This window comes from Sus scrofa, chromosome 13, assembly GCF_054392235.1.
Source record: "Sus scrofa isolate SSC_HxYL_T2T_F1_AM1 chromosome 13, Sscrofa_HxYL_maternal_Yorkshire_Landrace_v2.0, whole genome shotgun sequence".
NCBI classification, from domain to species: Eukaryota; Metazoa; Chordata; class Mammalia; order Artiodactyla; family Suidae; genus Sus; species Sus scrofa.
Window position 1 is genome coordinate 85,777,972 of NC_139395.1, and position 18,252 is coordinate 85,796,223.

The window sequence follows — 18,252 nt, forward strand, 5'->3', positions numbered from 1 at the left end:
CCCCTGACCCTAGCACCCGGTCCAGCCCACAAAGGCCAGGCCCAGGGCATGATTAGGAAGCACTACCACTCTGTGGTGTCACACCCATCCCCCAGCGCTGAGAGACAAGTGTGGCGAAGATGATTTCTCTTAGACCCTTTTTACAGAGGAGGAAGTTGAACTTGAGTACATGGTCAGAGCACAGCGGTGCTGGGATGGAGGGAAGTCAGGCTGGTTTCCTTCTGGAAAATCACCCATCAGTTCAGATTTTAGCCACAGGCCCTTAGCAGTGGCCAGCTGGTCTGGTCAAATCAAAACCTAGGGCGGGGACAGGGGCCACCCAAAGCTGTGCTTGGCCTCCAGGCTGGATGCCAAGTCTGTCCACAGCCCTGAGGGTCCTTGCGGAAGGGACTTAGAAGGATGGTGAGTGCTTCAGGCTGTGTACAGAGAGCGGTCCGGGGTCCCAGGGAAGGTCAGCCTCTGTGGCACCATCAGCGTCCATCTGCCATCATCAGGTTTCTCGGCTGCTAGCCTGAGGTCAGCAGGTGCCCTGGTTTTGTGCTGATCTTGTCAGGGCCTGGCCAGAGAGAGGGCACGAGGCTTGGGTTGGGGAGTGACACAGGGTGGCCCTGGGATGGTCACATGAGGAGAGCACGTCTCGCTGAAAGAAGGGGAATTTAGAGCTCTCTTCAGACTCAGTCCCAGCAGGAGCCACCTAGCAGGACCTGGACCCTCACCCTGTGCGCCACCTTCCACACCTACTCTGGGAGCTTGGGGGTGGGGGGCAGGGGCAGGCCCTCGCCCACGCACACCTGCTGCTTCTGCTCCTCACGCCCTTGGCCTCTTAAAGTCAGCCCTTGCAGTCCCATCCCCAGTTCCTGCCACTGGGAGATGCTGGCAGACACTGGACGCTGGAAGAAAACTCGCCCTCTGTTCCAGGTGTTTGAAAAGCTGCGGCTGCTGAACCCTGAAATAGAAGCAGAGCACGTGTTGATGTCGCCCAACTCATTTATAAAGCTCCAGACAAACAGGTGCGTGACTCAGTGAGGCCTCAGCCAGGTTGCCAAGCGGCGATCACACCCTAAGGCTCGTTCATCAAGTTGTCAGGAGCCATAGGGACTCCAGGGGAGCTGTGCCTCCTTCCGTGTGGTGCTAGGAACAGGGGTGGCCTCTCCCTCCTCCTTGTCCTGGAGGATGTCCCTGCATCATCTCCCCGAGGGTCCCACTTCTCCCTGTAGCCCAGTGCCTTTAACGCTTCTCATGGAAATCTGACACTTCACAGAGGGAAAGTGCCAGTGTGGAGGTGTCCAAGTTTTCAAAGGCCCCTGTGTCTTTAAGACTTACTGCTCAACGTGTAGTCTTGGAGCTGGGGCACCACCTGGGGGCATGTTTGGGAAGAGGGGGTGCATATGACCTGGGGTGGGGGTGAAAATGCAGATCTCATCTGGGCCCCTCCCAGTTCAGGGGTAGGGGGGATGCACATGAACCCTGAGAAGCAGGTTTTGAAGCCTGTCTGCAAACCTGACTTGCCTGGCACTCTAAGGCGATGGTTTGGGTAGCAATGCCTGTCACGTGAACTGCAAATGCAAGGGCAGGCACTGCAAGGACCCTTGGAAAAACACATGTGTACATGCAGTGGGCACGTAGCCCAAAGTGTCACCACCCGGCTCCAAGCCAGGCTCTGGAACAGAGGTGGATGCCAGCCGTGCCCTTGAGGAGCCTGATGGAGAGGAGGGGGTGTAGCATGAGAAGGGCTATAATGAGATGAAGTATCGTGATGAAGTCACACCCCAGAGAAGGGCCCTCCATGTGAGGGTCGGTGGCAGGGCAGGGGCATGCCCCTGATGGACATGCTGGAGGTGGGTCTCACAGGATGCATAGAAGTTTGGCAGGTGCAGAGGAGGGGATCGATGAGGGGGGGAAATTTGGAGCAGAAGCAGTGACATTTGCTTAAAGACATCAGCAGAGGGTCTGTGGGGCTGCAGCGTAGAGAGAGGGTGGGGGGGTTGGGCCTGGGAGGCTTTTCTTTCCTTTCTTTCTTTATAACATCAATGAATATGTAAAAGAGCACAAAATACTGCATAATTTGTCATCTATGCAGTGCATCTTATCAGTAGTTTTCCAAACCATATTCTTAGTAAGTGGCCCATTTTTTTCCATTACTGCCCTGGGAAATAGGACAGGGCAGGCCATTGCTCCCATCTCACAGGAGAGCAAACCAAGGCTGAGAGAGGGGCACTTGTGCCTAAAGGCGCTCTGTTTGCAGGCTGTGGGGACTGCCTTTGGGTTCCGTCCAGCCCAGAGCCCCATCCTCTTTCCACTGTGCATGGCTGCCTTATTGCAGCAAACAAAACAATTTTTTACAGCAAGTGTCTGTGCAGCTGATGGGACCCTCGGCTCTCACGCCCTCCCCTCCCATCTACCGGCCACGAAAGTGCTGCTCTCTCTGGAACTCTTGGTTTTTCAAATTAGGTTTCTCAAAAGCGACCTGATGACCTGGCCAGACTGCTGCATGTGGTCCCGATTCACAATGGGGCCAAGATAACAGCCTTTTCTTCTCATGGGGGGCAGCGGCACTCTGAATCTCAGTCCCCTCGCCCTCTGTGAGCACAGGTCTGTTTTGTTCCCTGAAGGGATGGCGCTGCCTCTCTGAGCTACCGCATCCTGGACGGGCCTGAGAAGGTGCCCGTTGTGCACATTGACGAGAAGGGCTTCCTGGTGTCAGGGTCCTTAATTGGGACGTCCACAGTTGAAGTGACAGCCCAAGAGGCTTTTGGGGCCAACCAGACCATCATCGTGGCTGTCAAGGTAGGATCTGCCTTCTTTTTAGAGTAATAAAAGCACTAAAACCTTTGCAGGTATGCAGGTGAATTATACTCACCTTCTAGTCAAGAAATCATATGTAAGAATTTATTTAAGGACCCAGGTAAGAAGCGACAGCATCTTCTGGCTGTCAGAGCCAAAGATCCCCAGAGAGGATTGATGGCAAGGACCTCATTTCTTTTTTTTCCTTTTTGTTTTTTCTGTCTTTTTAGGGCCATAACCTCAACACATGGAGGTTCCCAGGCTAGGGGTCCAATCGGAGCTGCAGCTGCCGGCTTACACCACAGCCACAGCAACACCAGATCTGAGCTGTGTCTGTGACCTACACCACAGCTCACGGCAATGCCGAATCCTTAACCCACTGAGTGAGGCCAGGGATCGAACCCACCACCTCATGGTTCCTAGTTGGATTTGTTTCCACTGCACCATGATGGGAACTCCAGGACCTTGTTTCTTAGATGGGGATACTGAGGCCAGAAAGGTCTGGGGTTTGCTGGGATTGGCACCCTGGTGTCCTGAGCAGCCAGCAGTGCCTGCTACCCAGCCAACCAAGAGTATTGCATATGTGTGCTGTCCTGACTCAGAAACCATTACACTGCAGCTGGCTCCTTAGAGAACAAGGTGACCCATCCTACAGGCAAGGAAACTGAGACTCGGTGGAAGTGAGTTGCTCAAGGTCATGCAGTGATTGAGGGCCAGGGTCTGGGTTGCAGCCCACATCGGCCTGGCCCAGGTTTGTGTCCCATGTGCTCCTGCCATGCTGGGCTCCTTAGTGACAAGACTTTACCCTTGGGCGTTCCTGGGTCGAGTCCTGGGGTTTATCCTGAACCAAATTTTCTTCACACATCTTATCACAGCCACTTTCTAATCCTCAGTGACAGACTACATGACCACTTTAATACTCAGATTTTGCTTGGGTTGTAGGCCTATTTCCTTATTAATGTCTTTTTGTTTCAAGGTGGGTGTCCAGCAGGGAACCCTCCACCCTAGTTTTTGAGTAAGCGATGGTGACTGACTACTCATCCTGTGCCAACAAACGTGTATTGAGCACCAGCTGTGTGCCGGTCACTCACCATTGATCTTTGTCAAAGAAACTGGGTCTTTTGGGGGCTGGCTTTTTGGCCAGGACAGATGTTACCTGGAGTCAGAGGACCAGGGCTACTCTCTAAGGAACTTGGGCTCCTGGGCTCCTGAAAGCCACCTGCCCTCCTAGTCCCATTCCCCTGTCCCAGGTGCCTCTGGGGGTACAGGGGCTCCAGGCAGTGCACCTCTGTGGCTGAGCAGGTATTGCTTCTCCTTTAAATGCCCAGAGAGCCAGGTCCTCTAAAAAGACTGAGCAGTCAAAGCCCATGGGATATTTTTGCAATGTGAATAATGATCTAATTTTTCACAGTCATGGATTTTGACTCTTGTGGGTCAGGTTTCCTCAGAGTGAGGCTGGCCACTGTGTGGGGAGGTGGGACAATGTCACAGGGCCAGGATGCTCACTCTTTCCACCACCCCCCCAACACCTCCTAGGATGGGGGCCAGCTGAGGCAGGCCCCTCAGGAGGGGGCTCTTCGGGGAGCCGTTCCTGGCACAGTCATCACCACACCTGCCCGCTGTCCCCAGGTGTCCCCTGTTTCCTACCTGAGGATCTCCATGGGCCCTGCCCTGCACACCCAGAACAAGGAGGCTCTGGCGGCCCTGCCCTTGGGAGTGACCGTGACTTTCACCGTCCACTTCCATGACAACTCAGGAGATGTCTTCCACGCTCACAATTCCGTCCTTAATTTTGCAACTAACAGGTAGGATATAGGTGCCCTCATTCCCTAGGAGAAGTCATGTCTCCACCGCTCCCAGATCCGCAGGCGACTAAGAGGGCAGCACTACTGAAAGAAGAGTTTGTTACCTATGGTTTCCCAGAGCAGGGATCCCTCCATACTAGCAGGGCCACAGAGGGCATGCCAGACTCAGCCAGGTGGCTGCAGTGAGGGAGACATGGCCAAGAGGTGTTTTTACCATGTGGCATGAAATAATTCAGCAGGGATGACCCCTAATAGTGAAACACAGAAACCTTCTGTGGTTGGAAGGTTTGTAGTAAGACTTTTGTGCAGCCTGGAAAGCTAGACTACAGGGAGATGCAGACCACTCTGGCTGCTGGCCTGGCCATGTGGTCAGTGGACGCAAAGCATCAGTCACACCCTCTCCAAAAGTTGGTCAAAAAAAGCTTCCAATGTGCAGGCACTGGCGAGGAGGGAGCCTGACCGTCTGCTGTGTGCATACCCTTCTACGTGCCGTCTGACTCCTCACTGTCACCCAATTGTAAAGGCCCAGAGAGGTCAAGCCACTTGTACAGGGCCGCACAGTCAGGAAGTGGGGTTTGAATACCTGGTCCCATCAGGTCCCAAGGGCAATTCTTTTTGGCTGACTCTTCTGAGATAAAACCGCAGCCTCAGGCCTAAAGTGAAGGTGGAAGAGCAAGGAAGAGAGTTATGGCCTCAGGCTGGACCTGCTGAGACATCTGAGTCTGCAAGCACAGTGGTTCTCAAAGTGTGGACCCCAGACCAGCATCACTACCACCACCTGGGAACCCTTATGAATGCACATTCACAGGCCCAACAATCTGTTTTAACAAGGCCTTCAGGTGACTCTAAAGGTTGAGAACCACTGTCCCAGGGGGTGTAGACCCTGCTAAGAGGAGGAGAGAGGAGCCTCAGACCAGGAGAGGGCTTGGGGGCGCCAGAAAGGCCTCCTGGGGGTGGAATTTTGCATCTGGGTGTTGGAGACCCTTGCACCTTGGGCCTCCCCAGGCCTGCAGCAGGTGGACACTGGTGTGGGCACAGCAGAAGAGCAGAGTTTGGGGTTGGGCCTGGTTCAAGCCTGGCTCTTCCCTTTGTGATACCATGAGCTCGGGCAGGTCACCCCTCCAGGCCTCTGTCTGCAGGCCTGTCACCTGGGGAATGTGGCTCAATCCCCCAGGCCACCCACTGAAGCTGTGGTTATGAGGGCCTCTGGCAAACAGTGGCACTCTGTGCACACAGCAGGGGGTCTGCCACCCAGGTTGGAACAGAGCCTTGTCCCAGCTCCTTCTCATCCCTGCAGAAGCCACCCCCATGGCAGGAGCATCTGTCTCTAAGAGGCAGGTCAGGGCTCAGGCGTGGTGGAAGGAGGCCGCAAAGCAGAGACCCTGCCCCTCCCCCACCCAGCCCAGCCTGCCCTCTCCCCACAGGGGCTGCTCAGCGCCCTGCAGCTGCTGGCCAGGTTGTCAAGCCTGTGTCATGGGTATGTTATCTGCCTCAGTCAGCAAATGAGGAAGCAGGCAGGAGCCTTGTCATTTGTCCCAGTGACAGTGCAGGAGGCTTCCCCAGTGTCTTGGTTCCTTGCTCGGGGGGCTCGGAGCACTGGGCACCTCACCTTCCTCTGGGCCTTGGCCTCCCCTCGCGACATGGCCGTGGTGACCCAGCTGTCCTGGCTGGGCTGTGGGGTTGTCCTAGGTGATGGGTGAGTCCAGTTAGTGTGGCCTGCAGGTCCCCCACCTGGAGCAGTGGCATTTGGGCACAGGAAGTAGGACCATCGCCCAGCTGGGGACCTCCACTGGCTCTGCCCCTGGAGCCAGGACCCCCTCCTGAGACTGAGCCCATGTCTCCTGTGCACAGGGACGAGTTTGTGCAGATCGGGAAGGGTGCCACTAACAACACCTGTGTAGTCCGCACGGTCAGCGTGGGCCTAACTCTGCTCAGAGCCTGGGACTCAGAGCACGGAGGCCTCTCCGACTTCGTCCCACTGCCCGTCCTTCAGGCCATCTCCCCGGAGCTGTCTGGAGCGGTCGTGGTGGGGGATGTCCTCTGTCTGACCACAGTTCTGGTCAGCCCAGAAGGTAAGAGAAATTCTGGCCGAGGGAACCCTCTGGTTGGGAGGTGGCCTGGGGTGCTCAGCCCCATGGTGGCAGGTGGACATTCTAGAGCAGAAGTTGGAAAACCGCTGTCCCCAGGCCAGATCCAGCCTGCAGCCTCTTTGTAAATAGGATTTTTTTAGCAATCAGCCACACCCCTTCACCTTTGTGTCGTTAGTGGCCATTTTCATGCTGGATCTGCTGGGCTGAGTGGTGGCATCAGAGACCTCGAGGCTTACACAGCCCAAAATCTTTACAATCTGGCTTTTATAGAGAAGGTTGCCACCTCTGCTCTAGGAGTTTTCTGCCCTGTGGAAATGCCCTGCATCGACCGTGTTGTCCTCAGCAACCACAAGCCATGGAGCACCAGAAACGTAGCTGGTGTGGCTGGTGTGGCTGGTGCAGTTGAGGAGCTGTTTTGTCTTGATCAACTTCTTAGCCAGGGCTGCCATGTCAGGCATCTGGGAGGGAACCTGAGCTGAGCATAGCTGTGGGATTGGGGGTGGGGGTAGGGGGGAGCATTTCCCACACCACCCGTATATCCATGAGCCACGCATAGTTATTTACTTGATTATTTTTCAAATTGGCTTCCTTCTTTTAAACCTAATTAAACTCATTTTAAAAGGAAGTTAAATACTGCCTTAAAGAAAAGCAGATATAATTTGCTACAGATAGCACGTAGCTGTTGAATTCTTTTATTGTATTTATTATATAATGAAGCTGGCTTTTCACTAAGGACTACTGTCTAGTGACAGCTCTGAGCCTGCTACCTGCTTTGTTGTGCAAAAAGGATTGCTGAGCAGGGTGGGTGGTAGGGGTGGTGCTGTGAGGGAGGCCTGCAGTGGGCTGCCACTGGAGGGCCAGCACCCAGGTCATCCCAGGATGGGAAATGACTGAGATTCCCAGTAGGGAGGTATCGGGCAGGGGCCGAGGTCTAGTCTTGGCAGGGCTGTGGCTATGCAGAGAGCAGGTGCCCTGGGAGCTATGGGTGGCACCAGATGGCTGTGGCCAGGAGCAGGAAGGGAGGGGCAGTGAAGTGTGGGGATGGGGCTGCAAAGATGCCACCCAGGTGCCCCAGGTGAGATGGGGCTGGCTGGAGTGTCAGGCTGGGAAAGATGGGTCACATGCAGTTTCCTCTCCCAGGTGTCCCTGGAATCTGGAGCTCTTCTGCCAGCAGCATCCTCCACGTCGACCCTAAGACAGGCGTGGCCATGGCCCGGGAGGCAGGATCCGTGACCATTTACTACGAGGTCGCCGGGCACCTGAGAACCTACAAGGAGGTGGGGCTTTGGGACACATGTGGCCAACACTCTGGAGTGAAACCCTTGGCTTTTGATACAGAATGATTCCCTTTTCTTTAAGAAAGAAGCCCCAGCATCTTGGGAGGCAGTCACACAGGGGAGTCACATGCCTGCCTGGGGGCAGGCTCCCCCCAACCCTTCACAGTGTGTGAGGAGGAAGGCCACCTCCTGGGGTGGTCCCAGCACCCATGCACTTCTGCTCTTGGCCTAGCCCCAGGACAGGAGTGCCCGCTGTGGGCACCCCGGGGAGTGGTGGACGTGGGCGGCCCCACAGAGCCACTTGGCATCACCAGCAAAGTTAAACTCCCCCTGCAAGTCACCTTTTGAGTCCTTCTGGAGGCGAACAAAACCGCTCTCTCTGTTTACCTCCAGTGGAGAATGAATCAATGAACAGAGTCTGGCTGCGTTCCACGGTCTCATTTTCAGAGCCAGCGTGTTCTCTATGGAATCCATCAGTTTAACCTAATAGCCTGCGTGTTTAGTGCTGAGGCTCTGGAGTTGGGGCAAGCCTAGTGCACGTAGAGGCATCTTGTGCCTAATTAAGTACCCCGGCACCCCCAACTGAAGAAGCCCTGGGGAGTGGTCAGGCAGGGCCTGCAGGGGGATGCTGGCAGAGGAGGGCATGGCACAGCAGAGATGTGCGGGGTTCGAGAGCTGAGCCCTGGGGCTGGCATCTAGGGTCTCAGGGAGCAGAGGCTGGCTGTGCAATCAGATCACGACATGCATTCAAGGCTGATTAATTCTCAGTGGAATGGCTAAGCTCTGGGGCCAGGATGCCTGGGTTCAAATCCCAGCTGGGCCACTGAGGGGCTGTGTGACCTTGGGTGAGCTGTTTAACCTTTCTGTGCCTGGGTTTTATAACCTATAAAATGGAGATAATGTTGTGTAGCTTAAACAAGGTATGAACATGTGAGAAGTACTTAGACAGGTGCTCAGCACATAGCATAGGAGGTGTTAGCCGCTTCTGCTCCTGTTCAGGTAGGAGGTTGAAACTTATGCCAGATGCAGTAGGGAGTCATCAGATGTTTTTTGTTTTTGGGGTTTTTTTTTTTAAAGCAAAGAGTGATATAAATCAGAAGTATATTTGGAAAAGTCAATCGACTGCTGCCTAGCTGAACCTAAGTGCCTGGGGCGGGGGAGGGGCTGCAGGGTAGCAGCTGGGAGACAAAACTGGGCTCTGAGTGGGCAGAATCTCCCTGAGGAGATTCAGGAGGGAGGGTCTTCAGAGCTTGGCCACTGCTTGGAAGCGGGGCTTGAAGAAAAGGGAGGACTTATGGCTGTGTCTGTGGGTCTGGCTTGCGCTACGAGGGGGAGAATGGCCCTTTGCAGAGAGGGGGTCCCAGAAGCAAGGGCCAGTGGGGGGCGGTGGCTGATGGTGAGTTTGAGATGGTTATTTATTGCTCCTCCAGGTGGGGCTGGGGGGTGACGCAGCTGGGCGGGCATGTCTGGAGCTCCAGGGCTGAAAGCTGTTGGAGAGAGGGGGTCTGCAGCACAGACCTGGTTCTTTAGCCCTGGGAGTGGCAGGAGCAACCAGGGCCGACCACAGCAAGGGGGGCATGGGGTCAAGGCCCTGGGTCCTCCCAGGGGTGGGAAAGGAGGGCGTGGAGGAGCCTGCAGAGTGAAAGTCGTGGGGGCGGGGGGAAGACAGATGATGGGAAGGACCAGGGCAGGGGCACAAGTGCCCACTGTCATTCTGGAGAGTGATGGGACCGGCCCCCCAGCCTGCCAGCGGTTCTCTGTCAGCCATGGCCCAGGGAGCTGCCAGGGCTTGGGGAGGAGTGAGACTCCATCCCTGCTCCTGAGGGGCTCACGTGCTGTTGAAGACCTGGTCCCTGCCCAGAGCCAAGGACGGCCTTGCGGCTGGAGGTGGCAGCCTGGAGCTGGACCAGCAGGGCGGAAGGAGCGCCCAGCTTAGGCCAGCTCATCCTGCCTGGTAGGTGGGAGGGCTGAGCAGGGAGGAACCTGGGAAGACGAGCGGGGCCTCCAGCACTGTGAGTGTGTATTATTGTCGGGCTGGTTTATTTTGAATAAATGACAGTAAGGTAAAATAGATCCTTCTCTTTTTGTTGAAAGATTAATTAGCCTTATTGATGTACAGAAAAAGGATCATAACTGTCAGGGCAGCCAAGTCTGAGGCCGCCTCCGGCCACTGCCTGAGTTCAGGCCTACTGTTCGCCCTGCTCTGCTGCTGGGAAGAGCAGCTGGGTGTGTGGGGTGGGTGTTCTGGCCAGCCTGGGGTCTAGCCCAGCCCTGCCGTAGCCAAGCAAGTCATACAGACCTGGGATCTTGCCACCTGAACTTGGGAAAGGCAGCACCCACATCCCAGGCACGGGGCCTTCAAGCTTGGCTTCCTCCCCAGATAGTGGTCAGCACCCCACAGAGGATTGTGGCCCAATACGTCCGCCCTGTCCAGACTGGCTTCCAGGAGGGCGAGGCCTCCAAAGTGATGATCACCGTGGGAGAGCGGAGCTCTAACCTGAGAGGTATGGTCAGGGGTCAGATGGCCTGGGTGGCCCAGACCAGGCTGGGAGCGGGGCAGGCAGCTCAGGCTCTTCTGATGGGTTTTGTCTACTCTTCCTACTCCCCCTCTGGAGACAGCATTCAGCCCTACCTGGCCTGCCCCTGCCAGCGCTTTAGACACTTGAGTCTCCAGGAGCAGAAGCTGAAAGAGCCCGGTCCACAAACTGCACTGCCAGACCTAGGGCCCCCGAGTAAAGAAAGCCACTGACCACCACACACCCAGAAAATAATGGCTTAGCAGGCCTGGCCACCAATTCTAATTTTCGTAATTACCTCTCCCAAGTCATGCATAGAACATTCGACTTCCTCCCCTGCCCATCACGGCCCAGGACAGCAGCTGCCAGAAATGAAGCCATCAATACAGGCTGTTTTTAAAAAGCTACTTAACTGCTGGAATCAAACACACTGTTCCTGTCCTGCTGCAGCTTCATGCCCTGTGGTCCCCTCTCTGCCCGCTCCAGGGCTGCAGACAGTACTGTGCAGCTGCCAGAACGATGCTTAGGGTATTAGTGGGGACCTGGTGCCCTCCTGATGTCCAGGAGTAAATGGCCCATTGCCCTTGCTGACAGAACAGACGCCCTGTGTTAGTGGGCCTGACCCATCTGCCATGCTGCTGGACACGGCTTGGGAACAAAGGCTGAAATCGCCTCTGATTCCGAAGGGCCCCTCCCCGTAAAATTCATCCTCAGCTTTATAACTTCGACACCATCAAAAAGCTTTGGGAGGGATGCGAGCTCAGGTCCGGTTGGCCAGGCAGCCTCCATGGTGGCCGGCTTGTGTCCTTGTGTTGGGGCACTGCAGGCAGGGCAGGGCCCGGCCCACAGGCATCTCCTCTCTCTGTTTCTAGGTGAGTGCTCACCAGCGCAGGTGGGAGGCATTGCGGCCCTGCACCCAGAATCCCTTCTCAGCTGCCAGCTGCAGTTCGAGCAGGATGTCTTCGACTTCCCAGCACGCGAGGTTTTCACTGCTGAACCAGAGTTTGACGCTGCTCTGGGTGAGTCTGCAGGGTTTGGGCATTAACACAGACCTTCACAGAGGGCTTGTCTTCCGTGCATGTGGCTCAGGATGGCCGTCTGTCCAGAGGGGCTATGTCTGTCAGGAGCCCTGCCCAGGGACTAAGGTCATCACCCTAGTCTCGGGTTCACTGTGGTCGCCAGGAGGGGTTGGCATTTGGATGCCCAGTCCTGCTGCCTCCTCAGCAGCCCCCTATGCCTGGCAGAAAGGACGGGATTCTGAGTGGGAGAGCCTGGTCCCAGGCCTTTCATACCCTTCCCAGCTCAGGCCTGCAGGTGACATGGGCAGGACAGAGCCCTGCTCTGCCTGCCTACAGGGCTCTGAGAGGAATGAAGGGTTCGTGTTTTGTCAGGAGTCAAGGGCCATGCAGTGTGCGGGGGATGGAACTGCTCCATGAACCCGGGAACTGGAGGCAGGCACTGCAGGTGGCCAAGTGGAGTGGCCTGAGTGTCACCAGCTCGCAGAACGCTGTGAGCTCTCAGGACAATCCCTGTGACATGCTTATTTAGTGCAGGGTTCAGCTCATGCTCACACCACGTCCTAATGGGATGGCCAGCATCATGCTGGCGTCATGAGCATGACAGTGGATGTGCAATTGGCATGTTGTCTCGTTCTTTGTTTAGAAGGTGCAGCCCCGCCTTCACCGGGAGCCCAGCCTGCACTCCCGCTGCAAGGAGAAGCCTTCCCTCTGCTTATCCTTACCAGACAGGATGTGCATCCTGAGGGCAGCTGCAGGTGGCCTGAGCTTGGGGCTCATGCAGAGTGGGCACAGGTGGTCCCAGGCTCTGTGTATTCACCTGAATGGTCCCACTTGGCAAAGGAAGCCATCTCACCTAGGGGCCCCTGGCTGGCAGGACATGGCATCTTGGTTCCTGGCTTGCGGAGCTTTCCAAGGCTCTGCTCAATAGTGTTCATTGAGCTCATGTACCTTCTGTGGGTCAGTGGAGGACCTCGAGTAGTTCCAACCCAGAACTTCCTGCCATGCCCAGGGCCATTAGTGTACCAGGGGTCAGCCTTGCTCGCTGTGCAGCCAGCACAGGGTTGTGGCACCTGTTCACCACTTCCTCACCCTGATTGTGAGACAGCCTGGCTGGACCCTGAGATGCTGAGCTGGACCAGGCGTTCCTGCCCTGGAAACATTAGTGGAGCCGGAATCTGGGGAATGGAGGATTCTGAGACGGTGGGGCAGGGGGTGCTGGTCACAGAAAGCTTGTCCCAGGTGGGTCAAGTGCATTGAAAAGAGACAACCCAGGAGGCTCTTGGAAGAGGAGGAGGTGATGCTCACCTGGGCTGTGTAGGATGTGTAGGAGTCCTGCCATTAGAAAGGCAGAGAGAAGGAACAGCATCAGGGCCGGGGGTGGGGCAGCAGGCAGATCAAGGCCCTTGTCTCTGCAGGCCGGTACCTGTGCTCTATCACGATGCTCAGGCTGACAGACAAGCAACTGAAGCACCTGAACATGAGGAGGACGGCACTGCTGGTCACCGCCTCCATCCTGGGCAGCCCCTCCTCCGGAGAGCAGATTGGGGCTGAGGTCCCCTTCAGCCCAGGGCTCTATGCTGACCAAGCTGAAATCCTTTTGAGCAACCACTTCACCAGCTCCGAGGTCAAGGTCTTTGGTGCCATGGAGGTTTTGGAGAACCTGGAGGTGAGTGGTGTCCACGCAGGAGCCAAGGGGTCAGGGAGGACCAGGTGGAGGTGGAGGTCCTGGAGCACCTCTCTTTAAAATTAAAACCTTTAAAAAGGTTCAAAACCTTCCCCCTTCCTTGTTTCCATAGCACTGCAGCTGTGTGTCAGCCTCTGAAATGGAGTGAATGCTCATGATCGCTCTTGATCTTCCTCAGCAGGAAGTGCGGTGTGGGGGCAGCACTTAGCACAGAGCACCTGCCCAGCGGACATGTCACGTGTCCCCGAATGAACTCAGTGCAGGGAGGCACGTGGACCTGGGGCAGAAAGGGCAGCTCAAACCCCAGCCTAGTACTGATTTTGCATAACCCAGGACAGTTGCAGTCTCATCTCTGGGCCCAGGCCTCCGTCCACTGTGTGGAGGGAGCCTGACGTCCCAATCCTGAGGCTTGGCAGGGTGACTGAGAAGGGCTCACCAGCGGCTCCGCCAGCTCCTCTGGTCTCCCTGCGGCAAACGTGGCTGACCGTCCTCAGAGCAAGACAGGGACGAGTTGGCTGTTGGTGGCCCAGGGTCTGCCTGGCCCCAGGCTTGACTGCTTCCTTGGGAAGCCAGTGTTTGGGGATCACTGGCATCCATGTAGCATTTTTTAAGGAGTTCTTAATTAGAAATCCTCGATATTGATTTGTCCTTCCCTTAAAAGCACCCCAGTATAGACAGTGTGTTTCTCTGCCTTTGCATGTAACACACTGACACTTAGAAGTGCCCAAACCTCATGACCAGCCTAGGAAGCAGCACCTAGCAGGGTCCCCACCCTCCTGTGAGTCCTGGGTGGGGTGGGGGGGCAGCAGGCTGTCAGTGCCTCCTCCAGCCCTGACGTCTCTCCCAGGTGAAATCGGGGTCCCCTGCAGTGCTGGCCTTCGTGAAGGAGAAGTCTCTGGGGCTGCCCAGCTTCATCACCTACACAGTTGGTGTCTCGGACCCCGCAGCTGGCAGCCAGGGGCCTCTGTCCACCGCCCTGACCTTCTCCAGCCCCACCACTAACCAGGCCATCACCATCCCAGTCACTGTGGCCTTCGTGATGGATCGCCGGGGGCCGGGTCCTCGTGAGTCACGGGATGATGCCTCTGGGAGGGACCTGGTGGGAGGAAGGGGCGGAGTGGTCCATCTGGGAGTGGAAACCAGGGAGTCTGAGGGCTGGAGGGGCAGAAATGCTAACATCCCTGAGTGAGTCACCATCCCCAGGCGTGCAGGCATTGTCCCCCTGTCTATGCTTATATGGCAGCCAGAGGGGGTCCTGTTAAATGTAACCAGTTGCACCCCTCCTCCACTCAACACTCTGCCGTGGCCCTCCCCTCCCTTGGGGGGCAAAGCCAAATCCCTCCAATGTCCCCAAAGGCCCTTGGATCCCCTTGCAGACTCTGTTCTAGCCACATTGGCCTCCTTCCTCGTTTCGGCACGTAGAGCAAGCTGTTCCCTCTGCCTGGGATGCTGTTCCCCAGAGAGCCCCTAACCAATACCCCACCTCCACCAAACCTTCCCCCAACGTTGCCTTCTCATAACATGGGAAATTCAAGCCTCCCTCGCCTGCACTCCTGCCTCTTCCTCTCTCCGTAGCACTATTGCCGACTATCAGCCTGTGTCGTAATTAATATGAGTGATTATTAGGATTGCTGCTGCTCTTGCCAACTGTGTTCGGTAGGTGAGGACAGTGCTTAGAACAGGGCTCACCTCACACACAGTAGGTGCTTTATTGTGAACACAAGCCTGTATTCTGCAGTCATATCTTTGCATCTGCTGTGTGCCTGACCCTGTGTGAAGCAGATTCATGAGAGGCCCCCCACCCCCCACCCCGAAAGAGGGCACAGATTACAAGCACACTGAGGACGGGTCTGAAGATGTGGCTGAGGAAGTGGGGGTCACATCGGGGTGATTTGGCCTCTGTTGGGTGGAGGGGACCATTCACGGGGGCTGCTTCCACTGGGTCTGGGGGAGGGTGTGGTCACAAGGACCGTGAGGTGTGTGCAGGTGAGAGGCGGGGCTCTGAGGGGCCATGAGGACCCTGGGCCTCCGGAGCACAGGGAGGTGAGTGGCCGGGGTTGGTTGGGAGTGGGCTCAAGTGGAACCAGTGTCAGAGTGCCAGAGGGGGCCACCACCTCCTTCCTGCTAGCAAGCATGCATCCTGACTCAGCACAGCCTGGCGAGGCTGGGGGAGGTGGAAGAGGAAGCAGGGGGCCTGGCCGTCCCCGAGGTGGGGGCTCCAAGGGGAGCAGCCCCAGGCAGAGGACCCTGGGCTCCCTCAGTGCAGGACCTCAGTTCCTACAGCAGTGGGGTCCCCATCTCCACTTTGACCCTCGACCTCCCTTTTCATGGTTCTAACTCACCGTGGCATTTTTAGCACTGCCCTGGCTTTTGGGGGCAGTCCTGGCCTCCAGAGGCCCCCCAAACAGGCCCCTTCCTTCCTTCCTTCTTTCTTGGGAAGAAGCCAAGACTCCCTGCCAAGCGGAGGGGGGTTCAGGAGGAGAGCATTCCTGCCATGGACACGGGTCCTGGGCCAAATGGGGTGGGTTCAAGCGGCCGGGATGAAGGAGGTGAAGCCATGGTGACCAGGCCTCTCACCCGGGCCCCTCACCCTCTGACCACACGCTGGAGAGGGCTCCACGGCGGTCTCGGTAACTGTCTTTCCACGGACTGCAGACGGCGCTGGCCTCTTCCAGCACTTCCTGGACTCCTACCAAGTCATGTTCTTCACACTCTTCGCCCTGCTGGCCGGGACTGCGGTCATGATCATAGGTGAGGCAGCCATGCCTTGTCCCCCCGCCCCCAGCTTCCTCCCCAACCCCAGCCCCCATCTCACCATCTTTCCGTCCTGCAGCCTACCACACGGTATGCACGCCCCGGGAGCCTGCAGCGCCACCGGCCCTCTCCCCACAAGCCAGCCCTCGGCACAGCCCCCACTGTGAGTGGCCGCCCAGCAGAGGGGTCCTGGGGGTGGACCCCACGTCTCAGAAGGCCTGGCCCTGCACAAATGCCCCCTTAGCTCCGCTGTTCACTGCATCTCTTTCCACCGTAGATTTTGCTGCCTCGCCATCACCAACGCCTTTCAACGCACTGCCTCCTGTACGCCGAGCCAGCCCCCCATCGGGGCTGTGGAGCCCCTCGTACCCCTCCCACTAGCAGCGTGGCTGAGCCCCGATGCCTCTCCCCACCAAGGGGGCTAGGCCAGCTGGGTCTAACCTGGAGCGAGCCCCAGCTCCCAGCCGCCTTCCCTTCTTCATCCTGTAGACTCAGTTCAGGCTCCGCTCGCTAGCTGATTCCTATATGTAGGGGTTAACGTTTGTTGTTTGGGGGGTTGGTTTTGTTTTTTTTTATTTTGCTTCAAAATCTTGCAAAGGCAAAGACCTTGGCTCATTCCTTTACTTAACTGTCTGGGGTTTCTGGGCAATGCACGCTTGGGCTTTTATTTTCTTGGAGTGTCTAGAATCCCTCCCTCTCAGGGCTTGGCACAGCGAGGAGCTCTGCAGAGAACTCATCGTAGATGCCATGACAGCAGTGGTCTCAGGGAAAGGACTTTGTCACGACATTTTTACTTGTGTGTGTTCTTTTCCTTGGAAACTTGGCTTTCCTCCAACCTGGCTCCTGCTGGGACATGAAGGCAGCGAGCAGACACGAGTGTCCAGCTGCCCCATCGCTGCACAGGGGCCCTCAGGACCGCGGCCAGGCATCCAGCTCAGCCTTGAGGCACCTGAGACGTCTCTGGAGTTGGGAGCCGGGCCTCCCACCCCGCTTGGGCCATGGCGAACAGGCAGCTGTCCCGTGGCATTTTGTTTCCAGCTATGGACTTGCCCTCGGCCCTGGGGGAACGGTCTGTGGGGCCCAGCTCGTCCTCCCTGTCCCAGCTCCACTATCAGCTCGGGGACGTCCTTGGCCTGGGGACAGGGCCCTTCCTTGTGCTCCTTTGTCCCGAGAAGCTGCCTCATCCCTCCCAGGTGCAGAGAGCCCGTGCTAGCTGTCCCTCCTTCTGTACAAAGCACCAGCAGATCTGAGCCTCTGCTGCCTGTGGGACAGAAACCAGGCAGCTTCCAGGCATTGGAAGGAGGCAGGACTTGGAAAATACCCTCCTTCCCAGCCCCTTGTCCATGCAGCAGCTGAGCCCTCCCCAGACCCACGGACCCTATTGTAGGGACTCCGCCTTGACCTTGAGCCGCCCGTGTGAACTCACCCCTGTCCTTTGGGGCTGGGTCATGCAGTTTACGTTTTTAAAGCTGGAGACAGGAAGAATTGTGCCTTGTGTAATACTTGAGCTCACACTGACAACTTGGATGTAAATAGGTGCATTTCTACTTGATTTATTTAATAAAGCTCTATATAGTTTCTTAAGATGAGTGTGATTATTGCCAGAATCACATCTGTCCTGCCCAGAACTGACCCAGGTCTAGGGACATTGCTTCTCATCGTGTGGGCTTGGGGAGCAGCTCGTCCTGCTGGCCTCCCTTCTCTGGCTGGACACCCAGGCCTCCCTCCAAGGGACTGGCAGGTGGCCGTGGTGTCTGCCCACAAGACAGTGAGATGGAGAGATAGCAGGTGGGCTGGAGGAGGGAGGTCCCCCAGCCCAGACCTCTGTTGCCATTCCCCATGCTGTGTGGCCATCATCAGCCCCACTGCACCTCCCTGGCTGGGACCTCTTTGAGGGTGAGAACAGGCCTGGTTCTAGTATGTCTCCAAGAGCTCATGTACCAGAAGACCTAGAAGCATCTGGCTGATGTATGCTCAGCACGGGGCCCACCTGGCACACAATGAGCACTCAAAACACGTCTGTCTGCATTGCCCTCAGGCAGCCCCCCTCAGCAACACAAGAGGACTTCCAGGAGCCGGACATCACAGCATAAGCAGATGTGGCAGGATCCAGCAGAAGAGGAGCAGGGACAAGCTCTCTCCCTGTCTCTTTCCAAGGTCCAAGGACTTCTTTCCCAGGAGGCTCCTCAGCAGACAGCTCCCACCTTACCCGTGGCTGGAGTTGGTTCTCATGGCCATTCCTAGCCCATGGAGGTGACAATGCCCACATACATTAATCCTTCAGGGTCACCTGGGTGTCAGGATGTCAACCCCTTCAGCTTCT

The 18,252-nt window shown here is 56.7% G+C and overlaps 1 protein-coding gene across 2 annotated transcripts in view; it reads left to right on the forward strand.

The window, feature by feature from the left end:
• The window catches only part of NUP210 (nucleoporin 210), a 90,112-nt gene extending 72,599 nt beyond the window's left edge, over positions 1–17,513 (forward strand). For both annotated transcript variants that reach the window (XR_014823869.1, XM_021069388.2), the window contains exons 29-40: positions 919–1,010; positions 2,613–2,787; positions 4,414–4,589; positions 6,441–6,661; positions 7,820–7,956; positions 10,337–10,460; positions 11,345–11,491; positions 12,907–13,157; positions 14,023–14,239; positions 15,831–15,926; positions 16,009–16,092; positions 16,207–17,513. Coding sequence is in view for 1 of the 2 variants with exons in the window: in XM_021069388.2 (XP_020925047.2) it covers positions 919–1,010; positions 2,613–2,787; positions 4,414–4,589; positions 6,441–6,661; positions 7,820–7,956; positions 10,337–10,460; positions 11,345–11,491; positions 12,907–13,157; positions 14,023–14,239; positions 15,831–15,926; positions 16,009–16,092; positions 16,207–16,310 (1,824 nt within the window). In the remaining variant the exon portion in view is untranslated. The remainder of the gene's footprint in view (positions 1–918; positions 1,011–2,612; positions 2,788–4,413; positions 4,590–6,440; positions 6,662–7,819; positions 7,957–10,336; positions 10,461–11,344; positions 11,492–12,906; positions 13,158–14,022; positions 14,240–15,830; positions 15,927–16,008; positions 16,093–16,206) is intronic.
• Positions 17,514–18,252: the final 739 nt, after the last annotated feature.